This window comes from Phyllobates terribilis, unplaced genomic scaffold (genome assembly GCF_046119375.1).
Source record: "Phyllobates terribilis strain yellow unplaced genomic scaffold, ASM4611937v1 Scaffold_3__8_contigs__length_932513732, whole genome shotgun sequence".
In the NCBI taxonomy this organism is placed as follows: Eukaryota; Metazoa; Chordata; class Amphibia; order Anura; family Dendrobatidae; genus Phyllobates; species Phyllobates terribilis.
This window is the reverse complement of record NW_027362763.1, coordinates 187,799,932-187,826,487: the sequence shown is the minus strand read 5'-3', so window position 1 is coordinate 187,826,487 and position 26,556 is coordinate 187,799,932. Positions and strand designations below refer to the sequence as shown.

The 26,556-nt window shown below is 41.1% G+C and overlaps 1 protein-coding gene across 3 annotated transcripts in view; it reads right to left on the bottom strand.

Moving 5' to 3' along the window:
• Window positions 1–5,548: 5,548 nt before the first annotated feature.
• PAK2 (p21 (RAC1) activated kinase 2) overlaps window positions 5,549–26,556 on the bottom strand; it is an 82,019-nt gene continuing 61,011 nt past the window's right edge. For all 3 annotated transcript variants that reach the window (XM_073674362.1, XM_073674363.1, XM_073674364.1), the window contains exons 8-15: window positions 25,219–25,282; window positions 23,769–23,817; window positions 23,162–23,274; window positions 21,594–21,711; window positions 17,049–17,148; window positions 12,168–12,364; window positions 11,855–11,992; window positions 5,549–10,005 (exon numbers count right to left, since the gene is read on the bottom strand). In XM_073674362.1, coding sequence (XP_073530463.1) covers window positions 9,919–10,005; window positions 11,855–11,992; window positions 12,168–12,364; window positions 17,049–17,148; window positions 21,594–21,711; window positions 23,162–23,274; window positions 23,769–23,817; window positions 25,219–25,282 — 866 coding nt within the window. In that variant the 3' untranslated portion in view covers window positions 5,549–9,918. The remainder of the gene's footprint in view (window positions 10,006–11,854; window positions 11,993–12,167; window positions 12,365–17,048; window positions 17,149–21,593; window positions 21,712–23,161; window positions 23,275–23,768; window positions 23,818–25,218; window positions 25,283–26,556) is intronic.

Genomic DNA, 26,556 nt, shown 5'->3' with positions numbered 1-26,556 from the left:
TATTGGTGGTTAACGTTACAGTTTGATTAAATTCTAAGTAAGTGATCATATTAATAACAGACCATGCCGACAAAATTTTTTTTTTTGCTGGGTCATAACATTCAAAAAGGTAAAAAGCTACACAGTCATGGTGGAACAGAAAAGGGCCTTCCTCAAACTGTTCCCACAAATTAGGAAACATTCAATTGTCCAAAATGTTTTAGTATAGTGAAGAATTAAGATTTCCATTCACTGGAAATAAAGGACCTAGATCGACTCCTGAAAGACAGTCACAAAGCATTATCCCTCTGCCACCAAAAGTTGGTTACAGTTGGCACAATGCAACCAGGAGGGTAACGTTCTCCTGCATTCACTGAACCCAGACTCATCCATCAGACTAGCAGGTAGAGAATGAACCAAAATCACAAAGGTGTGACATGGGCTGCACAAGCACTGAGAATTTAATATGAGCCACATGCCACCAAAGGCACAAGCACGGTAACGGCAATGCACCAAGACAAGCAAATAAACTGTAGATCAAGTGCCCTGAACCCAATGTCTAAGGCTACATTCCCACAGTGAGCCGTCGGTGAGTTTTTTATGCTGATTTTCTGCACCATTCCTGCATCCATTAAGTAAAATAGGTTGCCTGCATTGTTTTAAAAATGAGCAGCGTGGAAAACTCAAAACTCATCATTGGAACATAGCCTAGAAGACGAGTTAAACCTTTATTAAAGAGGCTGTCTACTTTCTACTTTATCATTGTTGACCTATCCTTATTCAAAACCTACAAAAGACAAAAATATATCTCATACCCTACCATCATTATATATAAATGTAAAGCAAAGTTGCATAATAAATATAGGGTACTTAGTGAACTATTTTTGATCAAAAAAAGTATACAAGCCGTCCCACCAGCGGCAAGGTGACCCTAAATTGGGACGGTACCTATACTGCCTATATTAAAAACCTTACTGTATATCAAAGTTGAAGTAATGCATATAAAAGGGTAGACAAATAGGACCGGGTCCCAACTCCAGACCACCTAGGCCCGTGGTAAGCTACATATATACTAATCAGCTCAACAAAGGGGATGCCACACCCTTAAATTGCACAGAATGCAAACAAGACAAAAAACCAAGCAATGTGAACTGAGGTCTAAGATGGTAGACATGCAAGAAATAGGAGCATGTTCACACTAGCAAAAAGAAGCAAAACCTACAAAAGACAAAAATATATCTCATACCCTACCATCATTATATATAAATGTAAAGCAAAGTTGCATAATAAATATAGGGTACTTAGTGAACTATTTTTGATCAAAAAAAGTATACAAGCCGTCCCACCAGCGGCAAGGTGACCCTAAATTGGGACGGTACCTATACTGCCTATATTAAAAACCTTTTTTTTTTTTTTTTTTTTTATCCTTATTCAAATCAATAGGAGGCAGATGTTCAGGATCCGGCCGCGTCAGAAGACGGAGCAGCTCTGCAAATGAGCATTTCTGGCCAGCGGCCGCCGACACCGATAACAGCAGATCAGCGGGGGTGCCAGGAGTCAGACCCCGAACAATCAGGCATTGATGACCTTTCCCAAGTATGGGTCATCAATGATGAACTAATGGACAACCTCTAAGTCTCACATTAGCATATTAAAAAAGTCTCAAAAGTGGGGAAAAAAAGGCCACACACACCTAGGGAGCATAGACAGCACAAAAGGTACAATACATGGATGTTGCACAAAATAGCTGCTGACAAAATATCTCTTAAATTGAGTGATACAGTAAATGAACAGAGCAAGCTATATAACAAAGAATATATATTGCAATATTATATAAAGTGCAAATGAAATCAATATAATTGTAGGTCACAGGTATATTCAGGATGAAAAAGTAGAAACACTGGTCATAGATATAGTCCAATGTGAAATAAGGCATGTACAGTATTAAGAGCAAACCGTTGAATGCCATGAATATAAATAGGTTACCAATAAAGTTGTCCTCTTGTTGGTGTGGTGCTACCCCCTTATCTCTTATACTGGGGTATTTTGTTAGCCACTGTTTTGTGCCACATTGTTGATTGTGCATGTATTGTACCTTCTGTACTGTCGATACTCCCTAGGTGCGTGTGACTTTTTTTTTCCTCGTTAGAGACTAATTTTATAATATATATTTGAAAAGCTGTCGTGAGACTTAAAGGGGGATTCCCATGAACAAAGTTAATTTTAATCAACATTTTAATCAATAGATCTTGGAATAATAATAAGTTCCACAATTAGATGTGTTTAACTAAAATGTTCCTGTGCTGAGATAATCTTATAAATGTGCCCCTGCTGTGTACTGTGTAATGGCTGTGTCTGACCGTACAGGGACATGGTCTGATCATACCGCAGCTCTTGGGCAGAGGAGGACGCAAAAGAGTATACAGACATTACAGCAGAGATAGCAGCTGATTCTTTCTGGTAATACTTTGCTTAAAAACAGGCACTGAAATGTTTTTCCTCACAATAAGAATTATTTGCGATCCTCTGCTGTAATGTCTGTACACTCTTTTCTCCCCCCTGCCCAGGAGCTGTGGTATGATCAGACCGTGTTCCTGTATGGTAAGACACAGCCATTACACAGTACACAGCAGGGGCACATTTATAAGATTATCTCAGCACAGGAACATTTTTTAAAATGCATCCAACTGTAGAACTTATTATTCTTCCAAGATCTATTGATTAAAATGTACTTTGTGGGGAAACCCCTTGAATAAAAGGTTTACACATTGGCTTTCAATGCACTTGTTTTTATAGACAAGTATGATTCACCACCCTAGAGAACATATTTTCACTGCTCCAGAGTTCAGTGGCTGCCTTACACCACTCCATCCGATGCTTGGCATTACGCTGGGTGATATAACGCATGCAGTTCCTTTAGCACGGAAACACTCGCCATGAAGCTCCAGGGACACAGGCTTTGAATTCCATAGTTACGCAGTCAGCAAAGAGTTTGGGTAATTTTTATACACTATGCTCCCCGCAGCTCAATTCACAGTTTTGTAACTTTACATTGTTTCCACATCTCTAATTTTCAATAATATCATCCACAGTCGAACATGGAATATTTAGGAGGAAAGGCATTTCACTAATTGTTACACTGGTAGTGCCCTATTGGAAAAGTACAGTATCCTCGGGTTCAGTGAGATCTTTAGAAAAAACACACACGTTCACACACTATGGGCCCCATTAAGACTGGCATTTCGTACACCAGGCTTAATGAGGGGCCAACAAGAGTGAGATGTGCATCTTAATGAATTAGGCGTATCTCATCCACGGTATGCACCTGGCTGGAAATGTTACTCCATTTAGAGACTGGAGTCACTTTTCTGGCATAAGTTACGTCACAACTTTTGATCAATTTATCGGGTGGGCTTTGCCATGCTCATCCCTCCCATGCTACACCCATTTTGGTGAAGCTGGTCAAAACAACTTTTTAATGTATTTCATGACAGAAATCTAATAAAATCACTTTGATGAATCGGGCCCTATGTGCATAGGTAACATACAGTATATGTGACAGAAAAAGATTTTCCGTTATAGCTCAACTCTTTTCACCTTCGTCATCTTGCTCAGCTCTTACTGCCACAGTTGTTTTAATGCCGCCAAGGATTGCTGTGGGTATACTTACCAATATAAATCTACAGCTCACATGATTCCCCTCACCTCTTAGGAGATTGATCATTTATGGAGTTCTCGTCTGTAAGATATCTGGCTTAACTTGCTACCAATAATTGTATATTTCTCAATATGCTCAATGTGGTGTAAATGGTGATGCCACGCAGCAAAGTTGCTCCACAATGTGATGCAAATTAGGGTACAAAAGCCAACATATAGAAACTTGCTGTTGGCCATAGGCATAACCTGGACAAAGCATTTCCTATGCGAAACGCGCGTCGGGTGTGTGGTGTGTGCCTGAACCATTGACTTGTGCCTTTGGGTAATTATGGTTACTTCCTAAATACTATTATGGGCTGTTTTTATTGACACTGGTCATTTATGTATGCAGCTATGCTTATATATGTATAATTGGGTGGTGTTATTATACACCATATATATTTATGCACTTTATTAAGCTATATTTCACTTGCCTCTTAGTCATCTTTTATATTACATATTTTTTGCAGCTTTGTATTTAATGCCCATAAATTTTATACTAGCTGTTATATATCTACCTGGGGGAACTACAAGTAGGATATATTACCTTACATATTATTGAGGTCCAGGCTCTCCATCCTTTTCCTTCTGTGGTGTGTCTTTGATTTTATTATTGTGTGTATTTATCTTTATATGTCTTTATTAAAGTTTTGGCAAATTTCAACTTGGGCTATGTTTTGTTTTTTTTGCCTTATTTTGGTGTGACTCATAGGCATAACCTGTAGAAAGATTCAGGCCAGGTCTAGGGCTCCTGTGTTATTTGCCAACGTTTATTCCATCATGCTTAGAATAAGGCAAGTCTTCTGGGATGGTCTCTGCATTGCTGGACTTTTTTATGTTTTGGATTGAGACATTTGTGGATCTAGTGGGGATGTCCATGCAACCCGACTGTCCTCAAAACACAAACAGTGAGCCGAGTTATGGTATATGTTGCAACTAAGAGATAGTGCAAACTTAGACTAGACACTTTAAAGGTGGGCCAAGTTACAGTGATGTTAGAACTGGCCAAAGTAAAAAATTAGCATCAATAAATTGGCCCAACATTGCACAACTTTCAATATTTAGCATTTATGGAAACCACAAGATCCATAGACATGTTAATGATGTGCAAATAATGAAAAACTGGTAACAAAATTTCAAAGCACTTTGATTCATTCAGCATTATGTATGAGCGACATGGAGAATGATCTGCCACGCTGAAGGCACATAAATCAAGATCCACTGCTGGCAGCTGCCTGTGCAATTGCTAATCAATGATGTCCCAGATGTGCTCAATGGTAGACAATTACGGAGATGCTGCAGGCCATGCTAGTACATTTAGGACACACAGCTGCTCACCTTAGCACATGTGCTTCTTGGCATTGCCATGTTGATAAAGGTCTCCTGGGATACATTGAAGAAATGACTGACTTGTTACACAACCAAATCAATGTAACACCACGCACCTGGAAAGAAGACTACTGTACAATATGCCACCCAACACCATAATGTCAGTAGTAGGACCGTCGTGATGTTCCCTTGTGAAGGTGATCCCATTCACCTCCCTCTCTCAAAGGCCATCATGGTGCAGAGCAAAATGGCAATGGAGGTCTATCCTCTTCAGTGATTTTTTTGGCTTGGATGCAATGATAGTGGGATTTTGGGCTGGAAATTACATGGGCAACGCCATTAAGAGTGAAAGCAATTTACAGCACAGGGACCTATACAATATTAAGCAGGTTGATTTAATGTTATGGGTGAGTGGTGTATATTCTTCAAGCACCAAATCTTGTCAATGTTACACTTTACACCAAAAAAGGATGTGCACCCCTGAGTATACAATCTACATAAACACAGTGAACTTATAAAGCCACAGCAATAATGGGATGGATACTTCTAAAATAAAACAAAAATGTTTATTCCAAGCAAAGTTGACGCACACAAATGATTCAGTAGTTATTGCCGTAATTAAATAAAAAGATGGGATAAATTAAACAAGACAGGAAAAGGACGTTATGCAGAGAATGGAACCACAAAAATATGTAACATCTGCATGCAAAAGCTACAGGGAGAAGAAGAAACATAAGACAGAAAGGCAAGTATCTTGGATTTATTATGAACGGAGACCACACTCTTCCAAACATGAGACATTTGTTGAGTCTCATGACGAGGGACCGAGCAACTTCAACAAAGTAACCAGAAAGCCTTTCCCATATTCTGTCACCTTTACGGATCTCAAAGTCTTTCTTGGTTTAGGAGAAGTTGTGAGATCCTACTTCAGAGCGCCGTGAAGGTTTGCAGAAAGAGATGCTGGTTCCTGAAGATGTCCGACTTTTGCATCTGTGTCTTCAAGGAAAAATATTATAATGCTTTATAAAACACTTTCGAAACCCTGTGTGTATATTGTGAAAATGAGGTCTCCCTTCAAGTCTCAAATGTTAATAAGGAACCAAGGTATTGTCAATGCAGAGAAATCATTACAAATGCCCTGTTTTTGTTAATGCAATCTCCGACAAAAACTCAAAAGGACACAACATTCACGTATTCAACTTCTAGATCCTAGCTATGTACACGTATTTCTAAGCATTAAGGTTGAAATATTACAGCCATCTTCACTCAACTCAGACACAGTATGATTCGTCAAATGCGGCAACTTCTATACTAAGCAGTAATCACGGACTGCTGCCCGGTGCCGCATCAATATGGACAGAACAGGTGGCCGACACCACTGAGCCCTTTAGGAAATCAAGAACAGTCTACATTTCATTCTACAATCAGTGAAGACGTGTATAATTCTTAAGGGAACCTGACAAACGTAACCGATGACGCTACCTGTATTGTTAGAAGCAGAAAAGCCTCCTAAATAGAAAATCACTGCATATTTCCAAGGTTCTTTGTAACCGCAGCCCTAGATTCCCACACTCGTCAGCACCATAGGTTTGATATGTCCTCTTCTCTAAAGCTGGGAAATCACTACAGAAAGAGCTCTCTAAAGCCCAACTGGCCGGAAATTATTCCTCCCAAAGACATCTCCATTTCAGTGTGGACTGAGGGGGAGAGGTGAATCAGCCATTCCTAGTCATTTCCGACCTCAGATCATGTCTGGGAACAAAAGGACTGGGCATATTGAAATCAAACAGCCCGATCCTAGAGTTGAGCAAATGTTTGCAGGCTGCTGATACAGAGTACAAGTTGGCTCTCCATAGTAGGTGGACTAGGAAAGTCCAAACTTCCTCAGCCACCACTTGAATGCAGAAATACTTGGCGCTTCAAGGGATAACTAGGCCTTTGCAAAGGCATGGCATCTCAAGAAGCCTAGTGACCAAGGCCATGGATTACTGATATGGATGCAGGACCAGGGTACTGCAAAGCTTTTTGCTCAACTGTACACTATCCCATCCCCCAGTATCTGCAGTCATGGGAAATTCGAGTTATCCCCACACATATTAAAGGGTATATCCAGGACTTTGTGAAAAACAAAAAATGTGCTTAAGCACTAACAGGCAGGTAGTTGCTACTTACCTGTCTGTTGTGCCCGGCGCCATTCATCGCTGGCACAGAGTGGTCACAGACTGCTCCTGCTGAGGTTTCAGCTGTCTCTGCTGACATCATGTCGACAGAGTGATGGCTTCTTTTCCGCCCTGCTCTGTTGAGGGGGCATGGCTTCCAACATCATTCTGATTGACAGTCGGCTCCCTCAGTTGGGCATCGGGAATTCGGCTGTCAATCAGAATGATGTCAAAGTCCAATCCTGTCAACAGAGCAGGGCAGAAAAAAAGCCGCCGCACTGTCGATGTGACGTCAGCACAGCAGACAGCTGAACCCTCGTCAGGAGCTGTCTGTGACCGCTCTGTGCCGGCGATGAAAGGCGCCGGGCACAACAGGCAGGTAGGTAACAACTACCTGCCTGTTAGTGCTTAGGCGCAAGTCCCGAATATCCCCTATAATTGACCAGACATTTATCAAATACCAGATTTAGAAATTTACCAGTTGCTATAATCGGAGAACACACTGCCGTCAGTCTTGTAAGAACTAATGAAGGCAAAAGCGGGGACAGGCTCAAGCTGAGGAACTGAACACTCAGCAATGGGATAGTTATACACCAACTAGCCACAGAGGCCTCCAATATCTCACTTCTTTCTTCTGGGTTCGCTTAAGGCTTTATCACCAACTTGGACTACATACCATTAGCTCAAGAAAAGTGACGACTGTGCTTTCTGCGATATTACAGTTCTTTGCTATAAAATCGTTTCTAGCCAGCAGCACAGGTGCAGAGTAATGGGCTTAGAAAGTCAAAACTAAAGGCCCCGTCACACTTAGCGACGCTACAGCGATCCCGACAATGATACGACCTGTCAGGGATCGTTGCTGCGTCGCTATGTGGTCGCTGGTGAGATGTCAAACAGTCAGATCTTCCCAACGACGCAGCAACGATCTGTATAACGATGCACGCCTATGTGTTTCTGTGTCTGAGTCGTCAACAAGGTCGTTGGTAAGGTGTCAAACACACCGATGCATGCTGTCCAGCAGGGCCTCAACGATCAAAGAAATGTCCAGACCATTCCGACACGACCAGCGATCTCACAGCAGGGACCTGGTCGCTGCTACGTGTCAAACGTAGCGAGATCGCCAATGAGGTCGCTGGTGCGTCACAAAACTTGTGACTTAGCAGCGATCTCGCTAGCGATCTCGCATAGTGTGACGGGGGCTTAACATATACAGCACAAGGTCACATAGGATAATCTACAAACCGGTCTGGAATAATAAATACCAGCAGTTGATATGTTTACAGGGTATGAGAGGAAACTGCAGATACTAGGCTGTTTGCAAACGTTAAAGGTACATATTACACAATTACACAGCTTTTTCAGAATAAGACAATGTGGTCTTTCTTTACGTCTTGTTGGTGTTGGCAGGGTCAGCTATAGTTCAATATAATGTCCAAGGCCTAGCTCCAACTTCCAGCTAGAAAACGTGGGACGAGAAAAGCAATGCAGGGACACACAAGGCGCCAAGTATCATGATACTAGAATTCCCTTTTGTCCAATGGGTTAGAACACAATGAAAGGATTCGCACATCTGGCAACTTCTTTACAAGTAGGACCGTATGTAGTTTCACTGACGTTTTTGGACTTTTGGCACATGCTACACCTCATCGCAAAGTTTTAGAAGAAACTGGACTACTATAATTAGTCCCCGATTTCTGTTGGGGAAGGAAAGGGAAAACATTAACTTTTAACTGAGAGCAAAAGCTCCGTTCCAGAAAGTACTTTATGATGCTCTGGGGGATCTTACTTGCCTAACAAAGGATACTTACTCATAGGCACTTAACGTTGTCAATTCTTACAGTATTTTTGAAAGAACATTAAAAAAAATGTATTAAATTGAGTATACAAAAAAAAAAGTATCCTGCACAAAAAATGGTAGTAACTTTGGCACAACTTCCCTTAATGTGACATTATATAAGGCAGTTAAAAAATTATCAGATGGTTTTTCCTTGGCTGTTAAGTTAAGAGCACTTGGAGGTTACAAAAAGTGTCCATATTAATTACAAAAAGAAAAGAAGAAGAGGCCACTGTTGTGAAAGAATCATTTTGCTCTTGACACAGCATGGCGCAGGCAAGGACAGTCCTCATATCCTCAGCCCTTTCCCTACTGCAAAAATCAATGAAGTAAGTGTTAGTTAAGACGGTTTCAATTCACTTCCCCACCAGCGATATGCCTCGTACATCATAGACCTGAACAGCGATGGTCAGGAGAGTCAATGAAATTCTCTGGATGCCGCTCTACGGAAGCAACGCATTCACACTGCCCCGAGGACAAGACAGCGGGTGAATCCCAGGCACACGGGCAGTGAATGGAATAAAAAGGAGCCAGCAAGAGATAAAAGCTCTGGCACTGGCATGAGAGTTATTCAAGTATCAAGAAAAGGCCAGAAAACAAGAGCAGGCATCTTCAGAGGGCACAGACGTAGAAACTTATTCCCACAATGCAGTCGGAATCCCAAAAAGATCGGGATCTGAAATGGCCACAAACAGTTTCATCCTTCTTTCAGGAAGAAAGACGCACAGCATGGGGGGTGCCACGTCCTCGCTCGCACTCTGTACTTTCACTGCCACGACAAGAAGAGAGCGCGAATCTCTGGTCCGTTTTTTTTTTTGTCGATTATTGTCTCAGCTGCCGATGAGCAGAGGAGTGGCACTTGTAAAATGTTAGGAGGGTTAACAGGGCAGAGGGCGTAATGGAGGAAGGGATGGCTGGACGTTAACGGTTGCCTTTCATTGCTTCTTTTGCAGCCAGGATGAGAGGAGTCAGGCTGGACAGTGGTTTCGCAAGTTTCAAGAATGGGTGCTGTAAAAAAAGAAGATGAAAAAATATTAAAATATAACTATACTCAGACAAAAAGAAAAAAATTAGAATTCTGACATTTTATTTTCCCAGGAACACTAAGGCTATGTTCACACACAGCGTTTTTTTTTCTTCTGTTGCCAAAACCAGTCTACAGTGCAGTATGTTTAATAAAGTTAGGTTTATTCAGTAAAAATATGGCAAAACCTGTTTGTTTGTTTTTTGCATTCTCATTGCTTTCTATCGGTGAAAAAAAATGCTGCAAAAATACTGAAAAAATGACAGGCTGCAGATTTCAAATTCAGTCAGGAAATTAAAAGAAAAAAAAAACACAAGCGCATCAGATTTCTAAAGTCTCAAAGCTTTTGCTCGTACTGTAAAATGCAGTTTATTTTCTGCAGAAAACACAGAGTAAAAAAAGCTGCGTGTGAAAATAGCCTAAGATTCATTAGCAGAATTATTGTACGGTGGACTTCTGATTTCTAAGCCCAATAACCAGGGTGACACTGAGGTCTCAAAAAAAAAAAAAAAAAAAAAAAAGAGAATAGTTTTTCATTAATGTGCAGAACAATTTTCATCCATTTTTTAAAACCAGTGAAGCATGAGTTTTTTTTAATAAAATAAAATTCTAAGATTCTCTTCAGCATTAAACAGTAAAAAATGAACAGCGCTCAAATGATGCATGGATGGAGTCTGAATGCTATCAGGTTTTTTTTTCCCACCAACCACTGATTTGAATGATCAAGTTTAACATGTGATTCAGATTCGTTTTCTTTTTTTGCGGATACTCCGGACAGAAAAAAACAAAACAAAACAAGATACATGAACAGCCCCATAAAGTTTAGTGAGAAAAACAAGGACCATTTGCTAAACATGAGACAATAGGTCATGACTCTGTCCAAAACCAACCCCCTTGTTTGCTATTTATCTACTTCCTCTGGAAAGGCGATCCCGCACAGGTTCTCATCACATCACTGCAGAGGGGACCAATCAGCCACAGACTGCTGATAAGGTACCTGCGCAGTAGACATGCAGACGTACAATACGTTGCCTCTGTCGGTGCTCTAGCCATGAATCTATTTACAACCGCAGATCAGTACAATTATAGTGATACCAAACTTGTTTAGCTTGTTTTTATTCAATTGTTGAAGAAAAAACTAGGAAATTCGTAAATAATAAAAAAAAAATTGTCTGTTGCTTATTTCCAAGACGTGTAACATTTTAGTTTTTTTTCTTCAATTGTAGTAATATTAGTAATGGCAGTCACGGGAGTACCGTAATGTCCAGCAAAAGAGCCTTCAGCAGACGCCTGACTGCCATAGGAACCCATCAACAACCCGTGACTGTCGTGGGAAAGTTGTGATGGGAATGGATGGGCACTTGGAACAGTGCACCCCGAGACAGCCACCATTAAATGCTATCCTCATGAGACTGACAACAACATTTAAGAGGAAGAACAGTAGGTGGAGCACCACTAAATTTCATGGATCTTTCAATGAGCAACCTGTAACAGTGTAATCTCCACCCAAACCTAATGATAACGCCAAAGTGCTTCATTTCCTGCAATGTCTGAAGCTCAGCTCCTCAAGCTGCTGTTAGAGGCAGATGCTGGCTGTATAACACAGCCAATGGCTGCTGGCATTGATACAAGCCCAGATCCTGAAATTGCAACAATAATTGTACGTCATATGTCGGGAAGGGATTTATCATCTAATCTCAGAATGATGTCAAATGTAGAAGGGGTCTCTAATTCTGTCCAATGCAGATCAGATTTTTTGCAGTGGAACTTGCACCAAATAATCAACAAAGGTCAAAAAAATGTCCATAATGTTAGAGCATTTCTTCCACTAACCTGTAGGAGGTCTCTTGCTGATCCTCTCTTTTCTACGTCCATCTCCAAAGAACGATTCAGGAAATCTCGGAAAATTGGTGAAAGCTTTTCAGGGTTCTGCAGTTCTGGGGTGCCATTAGTAGCAATCAAATACAAAGCCTGAAAAAATAAAAAAAGAAAAGCGATAGGAACTACAACGTTCAACGTTTTTAAACAGAAGACTACTACTCTTATTTTGGTTAAAATTAACTTTGGGAGATCAAGTGGTAGGCCTCATACTACATTGAGCAGACCTTTCCTAGTGCCACTTGGGGTGAAAAACAAAAGTACCTACCCTTAGGGGGTTCTCGTTGAGATAAGGTGGCTCTCCTTCCACCATTTCAATAGCCATGATTCCAAGCGACCATATGTCTACTTTGGGGCCATATGCTTTCCTGGTCACCACCTCAGGTGCCATCCAGTATGGTGTCCCCACCATGGTGCTCCGCTTGCTCTGCTCAGGAGTGATCTGGGCACAGAAACCAAAGTCCGCTGAAGACGACAAAAGAGAGAAAAAAAAAAAAAAGAAGATGGTTAGCGAGAGTGATTACTGACATCTCTGGACAGTCAGTGTGAAAGAGGGGCAGTACAGCAGAGTTGACAGTAGGTTTTGTAATGTGACATCGCTAAACTCAGCTGCACTGCCCTCCCCCAACACTGACTCATGGAAGAGGTTAGACCAAGAGGTCAGGGCTGTATTCATTACATCTCACACACTGAGAAGCTGCTCTAAGCTATGGTGGGGCGTGATCTTTTTTCCTTTGAGTGTTGCTGCTTGCTTATGATTGGTCAGCATCATACAGGGAGAAGTACACACCCCCAGTGAAAGCTGTCTGATAACACCCACTTGGACCTACCAAAACAGTTAACTCCTCAGGTGCCAAATACTTTAATTGCTAATATCTCAGCAACGAGGCGAAATATATAAAAAAATAAAAAGGATTCCGCTCTGCAGCCACTATAACATCTAATGTCCAGTTCAACATGAACAATTTAGTGAAAGGTTTTAACAAAGATTGTGATATGGAAAAAGAACAAACATATTGCCAATAAAAAAAAGTGCATGTATATTATGCAATGACTAAAGACTGTCTGAAACATGTCTGCTTGTCATTTTTGGTGATGGAAGCTATATCTTACTACTATTAATAAAAGACATGTTTCATTAGAGGAACACGATACCGGATTATCTTGTTACTACAGAATTCTACCTTGTGGCACTACAAGTTTCCGTGCATCTTGTCTCCTGGTGGGTGAGCAGACTTTCCAATATATTATGGAGTTAAAGGTAATCTGTCACCGCCTGGGACATTTTTAAGCTATTAATATGGGCATATGGGTGATAGAATTGTTCAAATAGTCATACCTGTGTACCTCATAGCATTATTCTCCGGCGCTGGCGAGTCACTGCTACTTCACTACCACTCGCCGGCGCCTGCGCAGAAGAACCATGAAGTCAATGCTTATAGAAGGGTGGAAAAGGTAAGTATAATCGCACTATTGCAGGGCGCAGGGTTCTGGGGCCACCAGCACATGTCACAGGGCACTGTGACGCTGATGGGAGGAGGTGGTATGCAAATGAACTCAGGAGGCAGTTTTCTTCCAGGCACCGCACGCCCCAGAGCCTGGAAGAACTCATTAACATACAGGATTTAAAGATTATTTCTCAACAACAAGACCGCAGCCATGAGGCATACAGGTATGACCATTTGATCAATTCTATCACCGGTATGCCCATATAAATAGCTTAAAATGTCCCAGGGGGTGACAGATTCCCTTTAACAAGAAATTTAAAAAAATAGTCTAAAATAGCCCCAGTGGCCAATGTGAAAATGGCAAGACTTTTTTTTTATTTTTTTTTTATAAAGATTGTGATATGGGGAAAAAATCTAACACAAAAACCTAAATTTAAACAATAGACTATTTTCTGATGACACTTTCCTTTTAAATTAAATTGTAACTAACCCTCTTTTTAAAGAATTTTAAGACACATGAAGTTTTGTAAATATCTTAAATTAGGGAATTTGTCAAAAAAAAATTTATGTACAGATGAAACCAGAAGTTTACATACACTATATAAAAAGACACATATACATGTTTTTCTCAATATCTGACATGAAATCAGAATAAACCTTTCCCGCTTTAGATCAATTAGGATTACCATAATTTTTAATATTTGCCAAATGCCAGAATAATGAGAGAGAGAGTGAGAGAGAGAGAGAGAGAGAGAGAGAGAGAGAGAGAGAGAGAGAGAGAGAGAGAGAGAGAGAGAGAGAGAGAGAGAGAGAGAGAGAGAGAGAGAGAGAAATGCTTTAAGACATTTTTATTACTTACTACAAAGTCAAACCTTTGCATATATTAAGATTACAATGCCTTTAAACAATTCTGGACTGACCATATGATGATGTCATGTGTTTGGAAGCTTCTGAGAGGTTTTTTTGGCAACATCTGAGTTAATTAGAGACATGCCTGTGGATGCATTTTAATGCACACCTGAAACACACTGCTTCTTTGTGTAGTATCATGGGAAAGTCTAAAGAAATCAGCCAAGATATCAGGAAGGGAATTGTGGACTTGCACAAGTCTGGCTCATCCTTGGGTACAATTTCAAGATAACTGAAGGTGCCGCGTTCATCTGTACAAACAATTATACACAAGTACACACAAGATGGGAATGTCCAGCCATCATACCGCTCAGGAAGGAGACAGGTTCTGTGTCCCAGAGATGAACGTGCTTTGGTCCGACATGTGCATATCAACCCAAGGACAAAAGCAAAAAAGCTCGTGAAGGGGGCAGCTGGTAAGATTGTGTCAATATCCACAGTGAAACGAGTACTGCATCAACATGGGCTGAAAGGCCACTCTGCCAGGAAGAAGCTATTACTCCAAAAGAAACATAAAAAAGCCAGATTAATGTTTGCAAATGCACACTGGAAGAAAGACCTTATTTTTTGGAGACATGTCCTGTGGTCTGATGAAACTAAAATGTAACTTTTTAGGCATAATGACCATCGTTACGTTTGGAGGAAAAAGGGAGCAGCTTGGAAGCCTAAGAACACCATCCCAACTGTGAAACAAGGGGGTGGCAGCATCATGTTTGGGGTTGTTTTTCTGCAGGAGGGACTGGTGCACTTCACAAAATAGATGGCATCATGAGAAAAGAAGATTGTGGCAATACTGAAGCAGCATCTCAAGACATCAGCCAGGAAGTAAAAGCTTGGACGGAAATGGGTCTTCCAAATGGACAATGACCCAAAGCATACTGCCAAAATGGTAACAAAGTGGCTTAAGGATAACAAAGTGGCCATCACAAAGCCCTGATCTCAATACTATTGAAAAATATGGGCAAAGCAAAAAAGGCAGGTGCGAGCAAGGCGACCTACAAACCTGGATCAGTTACACCAGTTTTGTACGCTCGGGTGCTCGCCGAGTATTTTGGCACGTTCAGCACTTCTTTTAATGTCGCTGCGCCTGCAAGTGTCATGGCTGTTTGACAGCTGTGACACATGCAGAGATTGCCTGACAGACAAGCAATCTCTGCATGTGTCACAGCTGTCAAACAGCCGTGACACTTGCAGGCGCAACGACATTAAAAGAAATGCCGAGCATGCCAAAATACTCGACGAGCACTCGCTTGCTCGCCGAAGGGGTTAATAGAACACGCTCGATCATCACTAGTCAGGAGGAATGGGCCCAAATTCCAACCAACTATTGTGACAAGCTTGTGGAAGATTATCCCAAACGTTCGACCCAAGTCATTCAGTTTTTGAGGCAATGGTACCAAATACTAAATGAAATGTATGTAAACTTTTGACTTTGCAGTAAGTAATAAAAATGCCTTAAAACATTCTCTCTCTCATTCTGGCATATATTAAAAATTATGGTAATCCTAATTGACGTAAAACGAGAAAGGTTTATTCAGATTTCATGTCAGATATTCAGAAAAACATGCATATGTGTCTTTTTATATAGTGTACGTAAACTTCTGGTTTCAACTGTAAGTGGCTTCCAAACTCCAGTATATTTACCTGCATTATTATCAGAGCAATCTCCTACAGCAGACTTTCCCCAGAGTTAAGGCCCCGTCACACTTAGCGACGCTGCAACGATCCCGACAACGATACGACCTGTCAGGGATCGTTGCTGCGTCGCTATGTGATCGCTGGTGAGCTGTCAAACAGGCAGGCTCACCAACGATCAGGGGAGCAGCGACATCGTGGAAAGAATCTTTCCACGATGTCCTGCTCCTGGTTACCAGCCTGCTGAAGCAGGAGCAGGCTGGTAACCATGATAAACATCAGGTTACTAGGGGCACACGCGCACCTAGTAACCCGTTGTTTATCATGGTTACCACTCTGCTACAGTGAGAGGGAGGTTACCGCTCACTTTAGCAGGCTCGTAACCATGATAAACAACGGGTTACTAAGTGCGCGTGTGCCCCTAGTAACCTGATGTTTATCATGGTTACCAGCCTGATCGCTGCTCCCGCTGGTCACACACAGCGATGTGTGCTGACCAGCGGGAGGGCAAGGACCAAAAAATGGTCCATGACACATTGCAGCGATCAGCGACCTCACAGCAGGGGCCTGATCACTGCAAAGTGTCACACATAGCGACATCGCTGGTGAGGTCGCTGTTGCGTCACCAAAACCGTGACACAGCAGCGATCTCGCTATGTGAGACGGGGGCTTTAGTGAGACACAAGTGCTGAGCCTTTCACTTGATATCAGATCGCAATCATTTGGAGTACTGCTGATGTCATTCAGCTAATGCCAGGCAAATAAACATGGGAAAAAGCAGGGGCTTGGAAGCCAATTACATGCAATTTTTTTTAATAATTGTTTCAACCTACACATGAAAATGATCGTTATCACCTGATCGATGTAACTGATTACTCTTACAGCTGATTATAACCCTACAAAACAACTGACTTTGTGCAAGTGTATCTAGAAGAATTGATGCAGATTAGAAAATAAAGGGCGGTCACACCAAGAATTGATTTCATTTATCTTTCTCCTTTGTTCAATCACTTTAATTTTATCTAAGTGAAACCTATTGACACTTCTATTTTTGAAAGCATTCTTACTTTGCAGCATTTTTTTACCTAAAATTTTTGCACAGTAGCGATAGATATAATACCGATCTACCTATATATAATAATCCAGGATATACTCACTAAGTTTGACAGAGCCGTCCATTCCTAAAAGTACATTATCACTCTTGATGTCTCTGTGAATAACCTGGTTGGCGTGCAGGAACTCCAGTGCTTGCAAACACTAAAATCAGAACATTTTGCAAATCAGTCTTCTATGAAATATTACTTTTATTTTTTCGTAACTAGAAGAGATGTTTTTATATGGTCTAAAAATGTAGTGTCCAATACATAGTGATGAAAAGTGGCTTTCTCCATTACGTGGATAGCTGGGAAGACCAACAAATAAGGAGAATGTTTTAAAAAACAAAAGGCTCACTGATAGGGAACCTGTATCATCGGATAGTGCTATTAAACTGCAGATATAGGGTTAACCTGAAGGTCAATAGCATTAGAAATGTCTCTGTCCACCTTACTAAAAGTGCTGCTCCCAAGAGAAAATTAACTTTCTCCTTCCCGGGAGCCGCCAGCTTTCAGTTATGCAGGCACGGCTAGTGTCATCGCTCACATCACTGAAAGCAGCGGCTATAAGCACGTCCTGGCACTTTTACCAACTACATTGCTGTAGGTATATAGGGTATATAGATCAGCCTGCCTTTTTTCTGTATTCACCATGTGGCCATGATCAAGGTCATGTGACCAAAATGATGGCCTATTGTTTCACACAGAATTTTTGATGACCGTACTACATTAAAACTAATTTTCCTTCGGAATCTGGAGTGCCTCGGATCTCTTTCTACCATTGAACCCCCAAACAATCTGCCATTGTGTGCCTACCATATTGTGCTACTTCATCAAAATAAAATAGTGTAGCGACCCTTTAAAGCCCATGACGTATTAATACGCGTCTGTGCACTGGGCTTTAAGAGCCTGACCCGTATTAATACGTCATGGCGATCGCGCACGCACACAGGCTGTGGGGGGGGCGATCGCACCGCTCCCGGCACATTAACCCCCGCAGTGCTGCGATCGAAGTCGATCGCAGCATTGCGGTGGCTAAGGGGAGGTGATCGCAATACTCACCTCCTCTTCCGGCCTCCAGCGCTGTCTAACGCGGCTTCCCGGATGTTGCCATGACGACCCGATGTCGTCATGACAACATCCGGGTCACCAGACAGCAGGAAGATTTTTTGGTCATGTGCAGTACATGACCAAACTATCTTCTCACTGTGCAGCTCTGACAGCCTGCACGGCACAGAGATGGTGCTCCATTACTGTGCTAGGCAGGCGATCAGAATAAAATCTGATAGTCCCAAAGTGGGACAAAGTATAAAAATAAAAAAACTGTCAGAAAGGGAAAAAAAAATAGAAAAAAAATTGTAAAAATATTAAAAATAAAAAAAAAATAATCCACCAAAAAAATAAAAATATAATATACCCATCAATAAATATTATTATGAAAAAAAAACAAAAAAACAATAAAAGTATACATATTTGGTATCGCCGCATCCGGAACGACATGACCTATAAAACTGTCCAACTAGTTAACCCCTTCAGTGAACACGGTAAAAAAAAATAAAAAAATGAAGCAAAAAACAATGCTTTATCATCATACTGCCAAACAAAAAATGGAATAACACGCGATCAAAAAGACGAATATAAATAAAAATGGTACCGCTGAAAAGGTCATCTTGTCCCGCAAAAAACAAGCTGCCATACAGCTCCATCAGCCGAAAATCAGCTCTCAGAATAAAGCGATGCTAAAAAAGAATTTTTTCTATAAAATAGCTTTTATTGTGTAAAAGCGCCAAAACATAGAAAAACGATATAAATGTGGTACCGCTGTAAAAATACTGACCCGAAGAATAAAGCTACCTTATCAATTTTACCACACGCGGAGCAGAATAAAAAAATGTAAAAAAAAAAACACAATTCCTGAATTGTTGGTTTTTGTTTATTCTGCCTCCCAAAAATCGGAATAGAAAGTGATCAAAAAATGTCACGTGCCTGAAAATGGCACCAACAACGTCAACTCATCCTGCAAAAAACAAGTCGTCACATGACTGTCGGCCAAAATATGGAAAAATTATAGATCTCAAAATATGTCGATACAAAAACTAGATTTTACAAAAAAAATGCGTCTTTTAGTATGTGACAGCTCTCAATCATAAAAACCCGATATGATTCTGGTATCTCTGTATTCGCACCGACCCGAAGAATAAAGTCGTCTAATCACTTTTACCGCACTAGGAACGGCGTAAAAAATAAACGCTAGGGCTGGGGTTGGGTTTGTTTTTTCAAAAGTAAAAAAAAAAATAAAAAAAAAGGTGTTGAGCGCAAGTGCTCGCTACTTGAGTTTGCATCGGGTGCTCGGGTATGCATGGAGTATCGCCGATGCTCGAGTCTCCGCCCCATATGCTTCGCGGCCAAAAAAAACCTCACGGGGATTGCCTGCCATGCACGAGCGATCCCCGCATGTTTTTTTGGGGGTGTCTAATAACCGTGAAACATGCGGGCGGGGACTCGAGCACCCTTGATGCAAGGTGCATACCTGAGTACCCGATGCAAACTCAAGTAGCGAGCACTTGTGCTCAAGACTAATGACAACTTATTCAATATGATGACCTAATGTTATCAAATTCTGTGTCGTACCTCTGGGTTCAAAATGTTCACTATACCCCTTGATAAAATCCTTGAGGGGTCTAGTTTCCAAAATGGGGTCACTTGTGGGGGGATTCCACTATTTAGGCACATCAGGGGCTCTCCAAACGCGACATGGTGTCCGCTCTCGATTCCAGCCAATTTTGCGTTCAAAAAGTCACACAGTGCTCCTTCCCTTCTGAACCCTGCCGTGCGCCCAAACACTGTGCTTTCCCCAAATATGGGGTATTGGCGTAATCAGGAGAAATTGCACAACAGTTTTTGGGGTCCATTTTCTCCTCTTACCCTTGTGAAAATAAAAAAATTGGGGCTAAAACATCATTTTTGTGGAAAAAGTTTGATTTTTTTATTTTCACGGCTCCATGTTATAAACTTCTGTAAACGACTTGGGGGTTCAAGGTGCTCACCACACATCTAGATAAGTTCCCTGAGGGGTCTAGTTTCTAAAATGGTGTCACTTGTGGGGGGTTTCCACTGTTTAGGCACATCAGGGGCTCCCCAAATGCAACATGGCGTCCGCTAATTATTCAAGCAAATTTTACAATCAAAAAGTGAAAGGGCACTCCTTCCCTTGCCGTGTGCCCAAACAGTGGTTTTCCCCCCACATATGGGGTATCTGCTTACTCAGAAATTGCACAACAAACTGCATGGTGCAATTTCTCCTGTTACCCTTATGAAAATGCAAAAGTGGGGGCTGAAAAACATTTTTGTGGGAAAAATGTGAAAATTTTATTTTTACGGCTCAATGTTATAAACTTCTGTAAAGGACTTGGGGGTTCAAGGTGCTCACCACACATCTAGATAAGTTCCCTGAGGGGTCTAGTTTCCAAAATGGTGTCACTTGCGGGGGGTTTCCACTGTTTAGGCACATCAGGGGCTCCTCAAATGCAACATGGCGTCCACTAATTATTCAAGCAAATTTTGCATTCAAAAAGTCAAATGGCGCTCCTTCCCTTCCGAACCCTGCTGTGCGCCCAAACAGTGGTTTTTCCCCACATATCGGGTATCTGCGTGCCCAGGGGAAATTGCACAACAAATTTTGGGGTCCATTTTTTCCTGTTACCCCTGCGAAAATAAAATAAATTGGGTCTAAAGTAACATTTTTGTGAAAAAAGTTAAATGTTAGTTTTTTTCTTCCACATTCCAAAAATTCCTGTGAAGCACCTGAAGGGTTAATAAAGTTCTTGAATGTGGCTTTGAGCACCTTGAGGGGTGCAGTTTTTAGAATGGTGTCACTTTTGGGTATTTTCTGTCATAAAGACCCCTCAAAGTGACTTCAAATATGATGTGGTCCCTAAAAAAATGGTTTTGTAAATTTTGTTGGAAAAATGTGAAATCGCTGGTCAACTTTTAACCCTTATAGCTCTCCCCAATAAAAAAAAAATTTGGTTCCAAAATTGTTCTGATGTAAAGTAGACATGTGGGAAATGTTATTTATTAACTATTTTGTGTGACATATCTCTCTGATTTAAGGGCATGAAAATTCAAATTTTGAAAATTGCAAAATTTTCACCAAATTTCCATTTTTTTCACAAATAAACAAAAGTGATATCGAAGAAATTTTACCCCTATCATGAAGTACAATATGTCACGAAAAACAGTCTCAGAATCAGGGGGATCCGTTAAAGCGTTGCAGAGTAATTACCTCATAAAGTGACAGTGGTCAGAATTGTAAAAATTGGCCCGGTCATTAACGTGCAAACCACCTTGGGTTGTAAAGGGGTTAAGCCAGCATTAAATCACTGTAGATAAGTTGAGTTCACTAAAACCACATGAAGTCAGGGTATTGTGCCTGCAATAGGGACACTAAAATACAGTTTAAGCCTAGAAAGGCGGATATAACTTTTCATTCCATGTGTCAGTATAGAAGAGGTCAAGTGTGGCCAAGCTTATTTACATGCTGCAAGTGCTTGTGTGCTCTTCTCATGGGGCTTCACCATGTTATGCTTTGGTTACAGCTGTACATACCTCTCTACATACTGCCGCTATCTGCGCTTCATCCATGCAGGTTTCTGTTACAACATCAGTGAGCGAGCCACCGGCCAGGTACTCCATCACAACGAAGAGCTCATCTCCAACTAGGAAGCTGCAACAGACACAAAGTATCAGACCGGGAGCAGGGGCTACAGAAGAAGAGACAATGTCCGAGACCGGGAGCAAGGGCTACAGAAGAAGAGACAATGTCCGAGACCGGGAGCCGGGGCTACAGAAGGAGAGACCCAATGTATGAGACTGGGAGCAGAAACTATAGAAGAGGAGACACAATGTACGAGACTGGGAGCAGGGAATATAGGAAGAACATAATTAACAGGGAGCAAAGTTTATAACGTCACAACTGTCATGTATGTACAACGGTCTGCATGAAAGTCCATGAGTTATTCTGTTATACCTCACTACCTCCAATTCCGGTTTAGACATATGAAGAAGGCCTTACCAGAGACCAGAAGTGTTCAAATTCTGAAACATGCAAGTGAAGGTCATTCATGCATTGGGACAATACAGTCTATTACTGTCACTTTTAGGTGCTCATTTATTGTACTAGTATTTCAGACAATTGGAAAAAAATATATTAAAGACCGTATTCTACCTCCTTTTCTTAAGAGACATCAAAACTGCTGAAAATGTAGGTAACCAATATTCATATTGCAAACTCCAAACCCTGGCCGAACACAACTGCCTACCACCATGACATCCAAAAATAAGTAGGACATAAAGACATTGGTTTTCTCGTTAGTACAACCTATTTAATCTCTTAAGTGAACCTGACAGCTGATACATGCTGCAATCCACAGACAACATGTATCTGACGCTGGCTCTATGATCTCAGCCAGATAAATTTGACTGTGAAACGCTGCGGAATTCAGAGAAAACACGCACCAAAAGCCACCAAGGACAAAGCCCGACAGACACTGGTAGGACAGACTGGTCCAAGATGGTATCTCCCCGCCAGCTCCACTTGAGTAAGGGTCTCTCCCAGTATGTGTGGATAGGAAGAGACCGGTCACTTCAGGGGAGTGGGTGGGGAAAAACCACCAGGACCTGTGTGTCCATCTAGTCTCTTGTGTGGCTCGGGCCTCGGCAGCATTTAATGTAGGTTTTACTCTGAAACTGCAGCATTTCAGAGTCAAACATAAAGCCATTTTCTGATACACGCTGAGTGTATATATTTGATTAGTGTCATTTAAAATTGTTATAGCTGGGTGATTGGTTGCACCCATAAATAAAATGAAGGGGCAGAGGAGCTTAGCTGTCCCTCTAAAGCCAGTTTCAGACATCTGTATGAAAAAACAATGGGAGAGTCAAAATTGCAGATATGACCAGCTTTTTTTTTTACATGCAGTAGCCTAGTCTGTTATACAGAAACTATTGCACACTATGATTTTTTTTCCTCAGTCTGTGTGGGAAATCCCTTGTGTGCACGGGGACAACTTATTTCTTTTAATCATAGGCACCTATTACCACTAGCAGCCTAACTGTAGTGATACAAGAATCGGTGAACACATTTTCAGTAGGCACATGGGACAAAAGACTTGTACCTGTCCAGGAAGTTTACAATATTTGGGTTCTTCAGCTCTTTCATCACAAGAATTTCATTTATGATCAATTCTTTCTTCGGCTGCTTCTGGAGGTTGATTTGTTTAATAGCAACCTATGGAAAAAAAATTATGTATGAAAAACTGTCAAATTACAACAGTTATTTGTAACGTAACACACTTCACATTTTATAGAAGGTATGGGTTGGATTCCGTAGCAGACCACAAACCAGACTGTGGACTGCTACGGAATTATGATGTGTGAATAGAAGCAATAGACTAGGAGCATGTGCTTGTTTTTTGCTGCAGCAGAAACATCTGCTGCAAACACTCAAGTGTTGGCAGAAAAAACACTTCTTTTGCAGCTTTTTTACCCATTTATTTGAATGGGTAAAAAACACTACAAAAATGCTGAAAGAATTGACACGCTGCGCATTTGAAAAATATGCTTTAATGGTTCAAATCTGCAAGCAAAAAATAAGCAACGTGTGCATGAGATTTCAGAAACTACACTCACTTTGGTAATATTGTAAAAGGTGTATTTTTCCAAGGGAAAATATAGTGTGAACAAGCCCATAATCTACGTTTTTTCCTACGGGTTCATTCTTACCTCTTGACCAGTGGCTACATCAATAGCAGTAAAGACCGTTCCAGAGGCACTAAAAGGACAAGACAAAGATTTCAGCGATACAATGGGGAGATTAGCCTGTATTTGCTGTAGTGATTGGCAGTCAGCAATATAGATCTCTTTAACCCCTTTCACACCTGGGCAATTTTCCATTTTTGTTTTTTCCTCCTCTTCTTCCACGAATCATAACTTTTTTATTTTTAGGTCTTGTTTTTTGCAGGACGAGTTGTACTTTTTTAATGACACCATTCATACCAAACATGTATAGTTTTTTTTATTTAACTGGTGAAAATAATTCGGAAATGTAAAAAAAACAAAAAAACTTTTTTTGGGTTGTGTCTCCATTTTCTGAGACATGCAACGGTTTCATTTTTCGGTACATGGGGCTGTATGAGGGCTTATTTTTCGCCCTGAGCTGACATTTTTACGGATACCATTTTGAGGTAGATACAATGTTTTCATCGCCTCTTATTGCAATGCTGCAGCGGCCAATAAAACATTTACTGATCGGATTAATTTATTTTTTAGTTTCTTAGATTGGACTTTTACGAACGTAGCTTTACCAAACGTGTATTTTTTTTTTGTTTTATTTTTAATGGGGCAAAAGGGGGGTGATTTGAACATTTTTTAAAACATTTTTTTACCTTTCTACTGTATTTAATTGTCCACTTAGGGAAATTGAAGCTGCGATCATCAGATAGCTTGTGCTATACATAGCGGCGCATCAGCATTGCTATGTATAGTGAAAATCACGATCTATGAACATCAGCTACAGAATGGTTTTAAGCAGACCCCCGTCTGTCATGGCATCCCTTGGCACCCCGCGATCACGTCATTGGGAGGGGGGCGCTGATGGGTGGAATGATGTGTTCCCTTGACTGCATGTGTTAAATGCTGCTGTCAGAGACTGACAGCGACAGATCAACACCGATCCTGAGAACCGAGGCTTCTAAATGTCTCATGCCTCCAGTCTTTTCATTCTCTATTAGACTGATGGCCATTTACAATGCTGTTTTTTTCCAGCAGGCCAATTCAGAATGAATTCCGCCATGGTGTTAGAGCCCCGTTCTCAAAGTCAGTGGGGGTACACCGTTTACGCGTTAACTTTATATCTTGTAAAATGGGTATTTTTCAATGCTACTAGCCAACACAACTGTGCTGTAGTAAGGGGATTGATAACCTTGTTTGTACATTGTGGTCAAATATAGATTATACTTTCTACTTTACATTAGAATATTTTCAGTAGCTCTTATATACATCACATTAAAATGGTTCGTAGTGACCGCAAAAAAAATGAAGGGAGAGCCCCGGGCTCTTCTATCCTAAGGACAGAACATAATTCAGTGTTATCGGAGTCCTGTCCAACCATGGGGAGGACAGAGTCCATGAAGGGTGACAAGATAATTCTGGCAGGTACAACAGAGATCCTTACCCTTGACCAATCTTTTCATATCTGGTGTACTTCTTCTTCGGGTCACCTATGCTCACTATGGTTCCTGGAAGGACAAAAGGCGGTGAGAACCAGAATACAAAAGCACCTGACCTGCATCCATCAGACACTTATGGGATGTACTATAAGTGAGAAGATTATCTATGGATTCGGTTTAAGCCTTTTCTTTTTTTTTTCTCCATTTTGTGGAAGCTATAAATTAATTTTTCTATTGTTACTGCCATATTAATGACACACTAACATTATTTTGTGGTCCATTAGGATTATGATAAGACCAAATTTATAAGTTACATTGGATGACATCCGTTCTTAAATCAGCAATATATTTTACCGCTAAATTTATATCCCCATTAACCATTAAAGCATCCAGACGTTTCTGAAATGTTGCCATCACTACCTCTTGTGGTCGGCATTCCAGTCTGACTGCTGTAACTGTAAAGAACCCTTCCCTATTTAGCTGCCAGAATCATTCTTCCTCCGTAATGAGTGCCCCCTGGTCCTTTGGAAGGTCTTTGAAAGGGATAAGTCATGCACCAGTACTTTGTACCAATCACACATATATTTATACATTTAAAAGACCTTGCCGCTAAGCAGTCCTTTCCCTAAGCTAAATTCTCTAACCACTCATCACAGGGGAGGCCTTCTATCCCATGTAATAATCCAGTTCCCCACTTTTGAACTAACTGACTTCCCAATATCATTTTTGGAAAGATGTGGCCTTACAAGTGATATAGAAGAGTAATCACAGGATTCATCTCTTTTTATACACCCTAAAATCTTGTTTGCTTTTGCAGCTGATGCCTGACATTCTTACATTGAGTAGTGCTGTTTTTTTCCAGTAATTGAAATTTGGAAAGTTGAGTACCATTTATAAATAATGAAATGTAACTGAAACTGCCCTGACTAAAGTCACCAACGACCTACTAACCGCAAAATCTAAGCGACACTACTCTGTCCTCCTCTTCCTGGACGGATCATCAGCTTTTGACACAGTGGACCATTGCCTCTTACTACAGACTCATCTCTCAGCATCACAGACTCTGCTCTATCCTGGATTGCGTCATACTTAACAGACCAGACATTCAGCGTCTCCCTCTCACACACCACCTCCTCATCTCGCCCCCTATCTGTCGGTGTCCCCCAAGGTTCAGTTCCAGGACCCCTACTCTTCTCTATCTACACCTTTGGCCTGGGACAGCTCATAGAGTCTCACGGCTTTCAGGATCACCTCTATGCTGATGACACACCGATCTACCTATCTGGACCCGATATCGCCTCCTTAATACCCAGAATCCCACAATGTCTGTCCACTATCTCATC